The sequence below is a fragment of the Cavia porcellus genome, unplaced genomic scaffold, assembly GCF_034190915.1.
Source record: "Cavia porcellus strain 051 isolate PalLab524CR breed Dunkin Hartley unplaced genomic scaffold, mCavPor4.1 scaffold_10, whole genome shotgun sequence".
Lineage (NCBI taxonomy): Eukaryota > Metazoa > Chordata > Mammalia > Rodentia > Caviidae > Cavia > Cavia porcellus.
In genome coordinates, this window is record NW_026947493.1 from 56,436,268 (window position 1) to 56,448,385 (window position 12,118).

Below are 12,118 nucleotides of genomic sequence, written 5' to 3' on the forward strand. Positions count from 1 at the left end.
ATGTGTTTTGCTTTCCTATCTTTTTTGGCAGGTGATACTTGTCACTTCTCTTGCTTTCCTGTTTTGTCAAGAGATTCCCATTATACAATGTAGATTTAGGACAAAGATGAAATATCAATGAGATAAAATATCAAATGTGTTCTGAATGTTCAGAATAAAATCACTGAGTTTAAAATAAAATCAACATTTTCTACAGTTTGCTTACTAAATCTAAAAAATAATACAAATAAATTCCTCTGTGAACTACAATGAAAATACAAATAAAAACCTAACAGAAAAATGATCTTTACTTCAATTATTGCACCTTAAGTGGTTTTCACATGTGAAAACAGCATGCTCCATACACAAGGATCACACTAGCAGCACATGTATTTTATTTTCCTGTCTTCTTAAGTAGGATATAGTTGAAATCTTTCTGTTCTTCCTGTTTTCTTAGAAGGTCTGTGTGATGTTTCACCTGTCTGTTCATCAGTTTGTCCCAAAATTCTTTTGTGGAGTTCTTTGGGCAGATACATGTTGTTCTTCCTCTGTTATAATTGAACATTTATCAATTCCACTCCTAATTCTCTAGGAAAATTTCTCTGTGGTATTTTGTGTTTGGTATTTTCTTTATGCCTGAAATGTTTAGAGTTGAATAAAATACAGCCATTGGCCAATGCTGTGTGTTTTGAGTGACATCATAGTTGTTGCATAACTCTTCAATAGCATCTACTTTGCCTTTTGTTTTGTTGTAAAATGTGGCCATTTTTGGCTTTATTTGTGTTGAGGATTCTTTTTTCTTTCTCTCTCTCTCTTTCTTTCTCTCTCTCTCTCTCTTTCTTTCTTTCTTTCTTTCTTTCTTTCTTTCTTTCTTTCTTCTTTTTTCATTTCTTCTTTCATTTTTTTTTTTTGAGACAAGGTCTTGCTATGTAGTCCAGGCTAGCTTTAATCTGTATGTAAGACAGGCTGATGTTGAACCCACAAGCTCCACTTGTCTCAGCCTCCTAAGTGTTGAGATTACAGGCATGTGCCACCAAGCTCAGCTTCACTATCAATCTCATTATCATGGTGTAATGTTGGCAGAATAAATTCTTCATCATACAGGAGGCCAATGCGATGACTTTCTGAAATGTAAAGACTATACCATACTTTTCTCTGTTGTGAACTTGCAACATTTTTTTCAGGAATTTCCGCTTCTTTCTTGCAAATAGTTCCTGTTCTGGTTAACTAGTGTCATTTTGGAAAATATAACATTAATGGGTAACTAGTGAGTGAATTGGTGAGTGTGACACGGGTTACTTTTTGAAATATGTGCAGCAAATCTGTTCACAATGTCATTTATTACTGCATGAATAAGAACCTGGTGACTGAGTTTCAGGATAAATTTTTAAGTTCAAGGTGTAAAATTTTTTTCCATCTAGCAGAGCACATATTTGTGTGCCATAGTTGGAAGGTTTAACTGGCATATATTGACAAAATCTTCAACGACCATGAAATTATGCAAGTTATTCACCAGCTGTCAAGTATTCAGATGGTTTATAAATTCCTCGACAATTTGAAATAAAGTTTTTAAAAACTGAGTAAGCAGCAGGAAAATTGTCAGATTCTTTTCTTTCTTGGTGGGGGAGGGTCTTTTTGTCATCAAAATGTAGCAATTTGGAAAGAAACTAAATCTCTTGAATGTCATTATTATTTTAAAATCTCAATGTTACATCTGTTACTTCTTCATAAATCCTTTAAATTCTGATGATTAGAATGATAAAGTCTTATTATGAAGACTAGTTCAGTGAGGTGTTGTGAGAAACTTTTGAGTATTACTTTTGATACATATAGACTATTTTACTTATATTTCATTATTAGTGTATTGCAAAATATCTTGTAGTATATCTTGTGTTATAAACTATTTCCAGTGTTGAATTGCAGTGTCAGCAATCTGTCCAATAGATTTCACTCCTAGCAAGAATCTAATAACATCTGACCTAGCTCTAATGTTGGATAATTCCAATATACATGATCATTTTGTAGCACATTGACTGGTTCAGTATTTATTTACATTACTGTTTCTTTCCTCATCTGAATAAAAGTCTTCATTCTGAAATTTTCTGTCATGTTTTTCTCTGTCTCACTGTTACAACTTTTTGGCTCATATGATCTAAGTCATCATTGGTAGCTGAAGCACCTGATGGCTCACTTTTGACTTTCAAACTTGTAAAAGTGGATTTTCATGTGAAATTGTACTAAATTGGGCTAATTCTACAAGAAAAAATCAAAAGAAAATATTTAATACAACATATTACACCTTGCCATTCATCAGGCCACCTGGGTGAACATAAAGATTGCTTCCTGTATTCCCTCAGTGTAGCTTGGGTTATGCTAAAGTACATATTTTCACTAGACAAATATGGTAGGGGTGTCTGTTACTCACTTAAGATGTCCCTAAATAAACCAAGGAAAGATTTATTTTTGGCCCTTGGTTTTGGTGCTTTCCATGGACACTTGGCCCCTTGGCTTTGGGCTGTGGTGAGGCAGAACGTCATGGTGGAGGAAAGCTCTTCCCCTCCTGATGGCTAAGAAGCAAAATGAGATAGAGAGCAAAGGTCCCCGTATCCCAACATAGACATGCCCCCAAGGACCTAACTTCCTTCCACTAGGCCCCACTCCCAGAGCAACCATTGCTTCTACATAGTGCTCTGGGCTTGGGACCAGGGCCTTTGGGGCATGTTTAAGATTAAAATCATAAGCGTATCCTCCCAACACTCACATGTTAAAATTCTAACTCTCAGGTGAATAGTGTTAAGAGGGAAATAGGCCATGAGGACTGACCTTCATGAATGAGATTAACACTCTTCAATTGGAGCCCCTTGGGAGCTCATTTTCCCCCTTCACCTCTCAGGAATGCAATCGGGGGCACCATCTATGAATGAGGAAATAGATCCTTATTAGACACCAAATCTGCCAGTACCGTATCGTGGACTTTCTAGTATCCAGAATGGAGAAACATGTTTCTATTGTGTTAAGCCTGCCTGCTCAGAGATATTTTTTATAGCAGCTGAAATGAACAATTTCCCCTTCTCTTTCTTTTCCCATTGCAAACAAAAGTTGTTCAAATCTAGCAAAATGTACCACCCACTGAAATGATTATTTTATTGCCCTGCTTATCAGTGTAGATCCACTTTTCCTGTTACAGAAGTAAAAAGTACCCAAGATTTTGTATAACAGAGCAACTGTACTTATTGAAATAGTAAGTCATATTACCACCAACTTTTAAAAATACCAATGCAGTTTAAAACCTCTCTTTTTTTATGAGTTTATCTGGCAGATGACAAAAGCAAAACAGCATAAAGCAACAAAACACCCCCAAGCTAATGATGCCTCTCAGACACTTTAAGCTGAAAAATAAAGGTTCAATGCAGCTTTTAAGAAAAATTTATTTGAAAATAATTTCAAATTTACAGAAAAGTTGCAAGAATCAGACTAGTTAAAAATATGCACCTTTTGCTTCTCTATTGTTCAATTTTAAAACCATTTACTTTATCAATTACTCTCAGCAGAAACAAACATATTATTTTGAAATACTTTGAATGTAAATTGCATATAGTATGGCTGATTTCCTCAAAATATGCCAGTGTATATTTTTCAAGATCAAGGATAGACTTTTACTTAATCAAAGTGCACTTTTAACCTAATCTCCTACCTACAACCCATTTTTCCAATTGACTTGATATTGTCCTTTGAAGCATTTACTTCACCTCCAGTAAAAGATTCGGTCTAGTCATTTACTACTGTATTTAGTCATCATGTGTTTTTAGTGTAATTTAATCTGGAATATTTCCATAGACATTCTTTGTCTCAACCTGTATTTTTGAAGAATTCAGTCAGTACCTCCCTCCCTTCTTTTAACAGAACATTCCTCATTTGGAATTTGTCTAATATTTCTTTATAATTAGAGTCAGGTAAGACTTCAGGTCAGAATACTACTTAAATAACATTGCTTCCTTCTTTAGGTATCACTTTGGAAATACATGGTGTTCATCCAACTCTTATTAGTGAGATTAAATTTGATATTCCAGACAAGGCGTTGCTCAGTTTTTCCATTCTGTAGAAACTATCTTTTCCCCCATGAAATTATAAGCAATCAGTGAGGAAATAGTTTAAGATCAAATATCTTATGTGCTCATTAAAGTTTAGCATTCTTTGATTATTTTTGCCTGAGCCAATATATTTGCTGTGATGGTTGAAAATGATGGTTTTCTGATTCCTGTCAGAAAGATCTCAGTCCACATGTACCAGTTGGTGCGTGGCATTCTACTGTAAAGAGCACATCTCCTATCTGTCATCTATCACTTATTTGTCTGACAATTAATTGGTATAGACTTGTGAGTCCTCATGTTTTTTCTAATGTATACTTTTCTCAATTATTTTTTACTCAAATTGTCCCAAGTTTGGCCAATGAGAAGTTCTCCATGTTGGGGTAACACGCCTTTGAACATTTCTGTGTTTTCTGGTATCCTGAGGTATTTCAGACTCATCCCATCCTCTGCTCTTGCTTTGGAATCAATCAGCCATTCCTCCAAGGAACTTTGCTTCCTTTTAGTGGAGAATGATATTAGACACCAAAATCTGAATGCCAGAGGTGCTCTTTCCTGCTGTGGAGTCTTTGCTTCTATACTTTTTTGGTGATCAGAGCTAGGAAATACACACATGTGTATACATATACACATATCCATAAGTATGTGTATGTGTCAAACACAGATATGCATGTACAGTTATACATATTTACTCATAGTTTATAGAACGTGACTTTTACATTGATTCCATTCTATTCCCATATAGTTCTTGTCTTCTTCCATTCCATGTTTATATCACTTTCTTCTACAATGAACATTATAGTTTCATCAGTATCAACACATTTTCTAATTTACTCTGTCGGGTTACAATGTTCTGTTTTCACCTGGCACAGTGGTCCTCCATTCTTGCCTATCAAAAATTGTCAGCACCAGTAATTGTGACTGAAAAGAAAGGACGATGTCCACAAAAAGTCCTGTTTAAGAATGTAGCAGCTTTATTCACAGTGGTCAAACATTGGTAACAGCAGAATGGTTTAACAGAAAGATTGATAGATAACTGATATATTCATACAGTGAAACATGATTTGGCAATAAAAAGGAACAAACTGTGATTTCATGCAACAATATGAATGAATTTGAAAAATGTTATGCTGAGTTTAAAAAGGCAAACAGAAATGAATATATTAATGTGTGATCCTATAAATATGAACTGGCAAATCTGACCCATGGTGATAGGACTGAATCACTACTGATCACTTGTTTTTTGTGCTTATGACAGGTCAGGACATTGACTGGGACAAAACATGCAGAAGCTTTCTGGGATGGCGGAAATGTTGGTGTCTCAATCCTGAGTTCTTTGGTGATGCATTCAACTCTGCTCTTATTATCTTTGCATTTTACTGTCTATGGATTACCCTTCAACTTAAGAAATAACTGGCTGGAATAGAGCCTGCTTATTTCAGCTGAGACTGAAATCTTTGATTTAAAACATCTCCTTCTTCTGAGTTGCTTCATTCTAAGTCTCCTACTTAGTAAGTCTCCTGGTCCCTCAAGCTGTTTGAGTGTGCTACCCCTGATCAATATGTTTACTTCCTTTCAGTCCTATTATTTTTTAATTATAATTTTAAATAATCAGAGTACAGTGCAGGTCTGAATTTCATGAATAATTAATAACATTATCAACTGTTTAGGTGTGGCCAATGCATATGTTTTAGTACAGAGAACACACAATGCAAATTGAAAATGTTTAAATAGCAGTAAACTTTAGACTAATCCTTAGTTTAAGCCTTTGCCAATCTGATAGATGAAGATGAAATCCAAAACAAACAAGCAAATTTAGATCTAGTCAGATCTTGACAACGGAAGAAACTGATTTTCAATATTAAATGATCACATAATACTGCAGTGAGGAAATGATTTTCTCAAACCTTCTCATAGATTCTGGTGCAGGTCACACCCTTCATCACACATTCCTTAAAAGAGGGAGAGAGGTTAATTGAGTAAAATAAATCAGATAAAGCAAATTTATAATAAAAATAGAAATTCCAAACTCATAAAATCAATCTTAGGAATAAAATATCAGAATTCTAATCTCCAAGTAATTCAGAATTAGGACCACCAAAATTGGAGAAAAGGACTTTAAAAACTGATCTGTGTTTTGTGTAGGAATTTTAAAAAACCTGTTAAATTCTCAAAAGGTGATGTAAAAATAACTAGTATGTACATGAAACAGTGTTTGGTATGACGAGGGAGTGACCTTTGGCTATTGGAGAAGTACAAATAGAAACAACAGTGACATTTCACTACTCCAGAATGGCCATCACTAAGGGTTCAAAAACAACATATGTCGGTGAGGCTGTGGGGGGGGGAATAGAAGCTTTCTACATTGTTGGTAGGAACATAAACTAGTATAATTACTGTAGAAGTCAGTATAGAGATGACTTCAAAAACTAAACATAGCAATTTCATTCCACCCAGCTATACCTCTTTTAGACATCTTAAGGGTTAAACCTATCATATTACATGCATACTATTGTTTCTAGCAGCACAATTTACAATATCTAAATTATGGAAGAAGCCTATATACACATCAACAAATGAATGAATAAAGAAAATCAGCATGCAAAATGGAGCATTACTGAGCCATCAAGATAGTTAAATCTGAGGCATCTGTAGGAAAATGGGTGGATCCTGAGACCGTAATGCTAAGTAAAATAAACCAGAAACAGAAGATTAAATATCACATGGTGTCTGTAATGTAGGAGACCAAAAATATAAATAATGTAAAGAGCAAAATAAAGGAAGTGATACAAAACAAGGAGATAGACTGTGGAGACAGAAGAGAAACTGATGAAGTGGGGGGAGAAGAAGGGAGCCGGGTGAGAAGGACTAAAAATGACAAGCTGTGTCATGTATGTCTACCAGTTCCCGGAGATGAGTGTAAAAGTCATTTAAATTTGATTCATAATTTGCATACATTTAGATCTACAGAGTGTTTTTCAAAACTAATCGCACATTGGCGCTACTTGGGGAACATTTCAACATGCTGATCCATACTGGGGCCTCCATACAGGAATTTATTTCCCATGCAATTCTAGAACAGAGAGACTAAAACCACTGCACTAAAGAAAAAAAACTTTCAAAACATTCCAGGAGTCCCTTTATGTTCAGTGTATACACTAACTGATAAGCACAGAGCCTTTACCTTAACAAATTGTTAGAAGTCATCTCATGTAATTTCTGTCATTATTCTTCTCTAAGAAGAGATCTCTAAGCTTTCTAAGATCTCGAAGAGATCTCTAAGAGAGAAGAGAGCTCTCCCAGGAGCTCAGCTTGTACTATTGACATGGTTTAGCCTACTTTACTATAGATTCTTTAAAGCAAAATATTTAGGTGTCTCCAAATTGCCTATAGTTGAGCCTTGCAAGGTGTATTTGAAAATTTAGGCTTGATTTTATTGTGAATTCAAGCTAGTGAGATCTAACCATGCTTTCTTTAACTTTACTTTTACCTTTTTGGTACTGATATTTGTAAAGTAGTAGTTGCTTTCCTATTTTACAATCTTGCTTGTACTCTAAGTACTTGAATCTTTCATGGTTTAAATGTCACTCAAGCATTAATTCTGACTTTATTCTCAGCAATCTATTCATTTGTATTTCAAAGAGCATTTTTCAAATCATAAAGTCAATCTCTTTATGTAGCACTATTTCTGAAGTGAGACTGGGAAACACTCTTACCACAACCATTTTTCCATCCACCAACTTTCTCTTTATTGATGTCTCTTTGCCGTCCCATTTCTGCACTTGATTCAGGGAGCCTCTCTCCAGGGTTACCACACTCTGGAAAGACAAATTTGTATACTTGACCTACCTGGACTCTGATTAGTCAAAGAAGAAAGAATTTTATTCAGTCCTGAGCCATTTTTGTAACAGACTTCTCGTGCATCACATTTGCTTTCCACTCTTTAATACTAGCAATAGCCTCTCAAGCGACTGACTGGACCAACTTTAAAGAGAAACTTTAAAGATTACCTTAGTTTTCCTATTGTCAGCTGTGGTTTCTTCAAATTCCTGGCCCAGTTTGAAAGAGATCTCTGTATTTTTAAAGGTACTTTCAGTTCTTATAGTTATGTAGTCCCCTTTCTTGCTGATAATGACCGTAGGCTTGGCTAAATTGCCCAGTTTTCTGGTGGCTAACCCCACACCTGTAAATCAAGAGTTCAGTGGTAGCGTAAGTGATCAGAAGGTGGGTCATGCTACAGATTACTAGGGGCCACTACCCACATTCCCTACACAAGGACAATAAATGTCTGGGTCTTTAATACAAAAGCAGTGTCTGCAGACTAGAAAATAAAAGTGTGCAGTTATAAGAGTAAAACTATTTTTCCGTATTCATTCCTACTCTCCTCTGGAATCAGTTGTTATCTACTTGTATGAAACATTAACGATACTTGAGACTGTACCTACAAATGTTATAGATATGTTTCAATGAGACTATGGCACACTGCTGCCTGCTATGTTCTCCTTCAATAACACATTGTAAATATGAAGAATTTCCCTTGATAGGATGTCACTTCTCCAATTCACAACTCCTAATCTTAACTGGTAGGAAAACACTATCCATCTATCTTTTACACCTTTACCACTACAAATGATGATTGATAAATAAAAAGTTTTTTGAAATTCACCTATGTTTGAAAAACCAAACAAAATTAGATTTGTTTAATTATTATTTTTCCAAAAGTATAAAAATACATGGGAAAAATGAAATGCCATATAAGAAATATGTGAAATACACATCAGCTTCTGGAGAGGCCAGTTGGAAATCCCAATTCTTAGATTTATTTTTCCATAGTGGAAAAAGGCTTGGTATGTCTTGTTTCTCTGCTCAAAAAGAAGTGAAGAGTTACAGTGAGCTATTCAGTTTTTCCTGATTCTGATCAATTGTTTTGTTACTTTCTATGGTTTAGGACAGAGTTTTTCAAACTAAATAATAATCTCTGGCTTAACGCCTGAAAATCTACGTTAAATAATCCCTCGGGAGCTTTGCATGCTTTGTAACTTACACCCTCAGCAAGGCTTCCTAGCGTTTTGCCTTTTCCTCAGCTACACAGTAGAAGCCATAAATCTATCCTGCATCATGGCCTGGCTCTATTACTCATAAGTCCTCATGCGTTTTCAGGCAGCCATGATATGATTTTGTTCATTTCATCTAAGAATAGAAACGTTCTGAACAGGCAAGTGACGCCAGAGGCACTGCAAGGAGCACGGCACCCTACAGCCATTGACATCAGTATTATTTTGTACAGCTCTGGATATCTCCAAAGATTCTTCTATCTATTGTGTTCGTATCTATGGAACATTCTCTTTAGAAACAGTAAAAAATGGTAACAAGAATGAGGCTTCTGTCTCCATTCACTGTCCCAATACGAGGAAATCCTGACATTAGTGAAACTAACTTTGAATTCACTGTCGCAAACCCTTGTTCAAACATCCTAGGTAGGAGACATTGTCATTTCCCAACTCTGTATATCTACATAATTATGCAATAACCATCTAAAGTAGAGAAAGAGAAAAGTGCAGTTTGCCTAACATCAAAATTTTAAAATGATATTTTCCAGTATTCAATTTTTTATTTTGTGAGTGCCTTAGTTATTATAAAAATCAGCTTTCAGGAAAGCCAGAAAGAGAGTTAACTAGGCTTTTAGATTTCTTTTTCCAGGCTTCCAGTGAAGATCCACTGGTATCCACACTTTGGAATCAGTGTGAGTTCCATGCATTTCAGTAGTTTCATTTAAATTCTATTACAATTGCCACAAATAAAATGCAAATAATTATTTGAAAGACCAAAGAGATTAATTTTAGAAGAGGATTGAACTTCAACCTGCAGAAACTTCCCCAGACTGTGATAAATGATATCAGAAAGGAATTCTTTTGAAAAGGTCTTCAGAGCCAATATAAATAGCATTTCTTACCCAGAGCTTTCATGTAATCATCAAAATGCTCACTGGAGATGAGTTTCCAGGTACCCAAGAATTTGTTGCTCATTGTGGGAGGAGATAGTTGAACACGGTTCTAGGCAGGATTTAGGAGACTCAGAGAGAGACTGAGGCCTCCGAAGATTCTTTTCAAGGTCCACAAAGCATGTGACTTTCCCAGAGACCCAATGGGGAAGGCAGTGTCAGGACTGGGCAGTGAATGGCTCTTCAGTCATCAGCTGCCCATTCATCAGGATAAAAGGAAATCCCACATAATGTTTTCTTTTGTTTCTAAAAAATGTCTTAAAATGAATGAGGGTACTATTCATTTAAACCTTCAAAAAAGTTTGGTTGATCTTAAATTTATAAGAATATTTAGGTCTTTAATGCCTTGGAAAAGACTCTACGGATTATGTGATTGTGAATGAGTGTGTGTGTTGCATTTAAGCATCTTGGCCACTCTGGATTCTGAGGTTACACAGCTAAGAATTCTTACTGAAAGGGAGAAAAGACAAGAAAATATTCACAAGTTCTGTAATAAGCGTTTCAACTATGTTGTGGGAGACAATCACAGGGCAGCAGTGAGAGGACATAGTCAGAGGTTAGGGAGGGTTGGCATAGTTCACATAGCCCAGGCAGGCAAAGTAGGCAGACAATACGATCAGTCTATCACAGCGGAGTACAGGAACTCTATTCATGTGATAGGACAAGAAGCAGTACTGTGATACGTCCTTTGTCCACAGTAAGATTTTCATCTATAAAAATCTTAAGTGCAAACTAAGCAGGTTCTTAGTTACTGTGACAATTTAAGTCCTTTAAAATAAATTCATAATCTTATATGGAGAAAGGATTTTCCATAAAAATAATACTCACCATAGGCCAGTTACTATGCTAAGTGCTTAACACTACCATTCTATCATTTACTTCTATCAGTACTCCAAGTGTTAAGTTCTATTGTTACACCCATTTGAGGAATGAGGAAAACAAACTCACAGAGGTTAGGTAACTTGCTTCCAAAATTTGAGTAAGGAGAGGCAGGGTTTGGGCCAAGCTTCGTTTTCTAGTATCTACAACTTGTGTGAATGATAGCTCACATCACACACAAACACAAATGCTAGCCAAAGATCAGGCAACACTGACATCACCATATTTGCCTAGCAGTACTCATCTGCTCACACATCAAAAGAGGTGACAATCCAAGATCCTGGCAGATATGTGGCTTCAGAGTCCGACTCTTTGATCAGGGAAAGCAACTGTAAATCCACAACATATGTGTTGTTCTAAGGGAGTATAAACATGAACACTGAAATATGCATATATTGCCAAGGAAGAAAGCTTATTATATTGAAGCAATTTTAGACCAAGAGAAGAATTTTCTATTTTAGGTTAATTGGCAGATGTAACTGACTACTGAAACTGATCAGATGACTTTGGATCAACATGAAAGTCTGAGGCCAATGTATAGGCCAAAGGCACAGGTCAAAGCAATAAAAGGAGATACAGACTGAACTAGGTTCCAAATATTAGGATACTCCTCGTGTCTTAGTAAATTTTCTCATCTCTGGGACAAAGCACCTGAAAACCAGGAAAGGTTGATATGGCTTATGTTTGAGTCCATAGTCACCTGGATGCAAGGCAAGACAGCTTGGCACAGGGACATTGGTGGAGGAATAGCTGCTCATCTCATGGTGAACAGGAAGCAAAGGGAGATCAAGTGAGGAGCTTGGGTGAGAGATAAACCCTTCCATGCCACACCCCTAGTGATATGCCTCTTATGACCTGACCATATCTCATAATAGAGTTAGCTATAAGGTCCTTGTAATCCAGTCACCTTTCAAAAGCTCCACCTTTGAGCCCTTGAGGCTGTTGGGGCTCATTTACTTACAAAGCATAACAGCTTGCTAAGAAATTCATAAACATCCTAGCAAAAAAGGACATGTAGTAAATACAAGAAATACCTTACAACTAGATGAAACTAACTGGATTCCAACTAAATGTTAATTAAATAGATACAAATTTTCTATAGAATGGAGTCAGTCCTTCTCCTTTGAGCAATTCATTGCCCATGTAAATTCTCAAGATTCATAGGAGTTAC

At 36.0% G+C, this 12,118-nt stretch overlaps 1 protein-coding gene and 1 long non-coding RNA gene across 2 annotated transcripts in view; one reads left to right on the top strand and one right to left on the bottom strand.

Annotated features, from left to right (window-relative positions):
- The window catches only part of LOC106025857 (uncharacterized), a 100,300-nt gene extending 94,763 nt beyond the window's left edge, over positions 1-5,537 (top strand). The window contains exon 14 of the long non-coding RNA XR_010050204.1: positions 5,326-5,537. This is a non-coding gene — a long non-coding RNA (uncharacterized LOC106025857). The remainder of the gene's footprint in view (positions 1-5,325) is intronic.
- Positions 5,019-10,225, bottom strand: LOC100732635 (myelin P2 protein). The gene is made up of 4 exons (XM_003480040.5): positions 10,021-10,225; positions 8,078-8,250; positions 7,784-7,885; positions 5,019-6,019 (listed from the first exon to the last, which is right to left on the bottom strand). Exons 1-4 carry the CDS (start codon positions 10,091-10,093, stop codon positions 5,969-5,971), a joined length of 399 nt encoding a protein of 132 aa, XP_003480088.1. The 5' UTR covers positions 10,094-10,225; the 3' UTR covers positions 5,019-5,968.
- Positions 10,226-12,118: the final 1,893 nt, after the last annotated feature.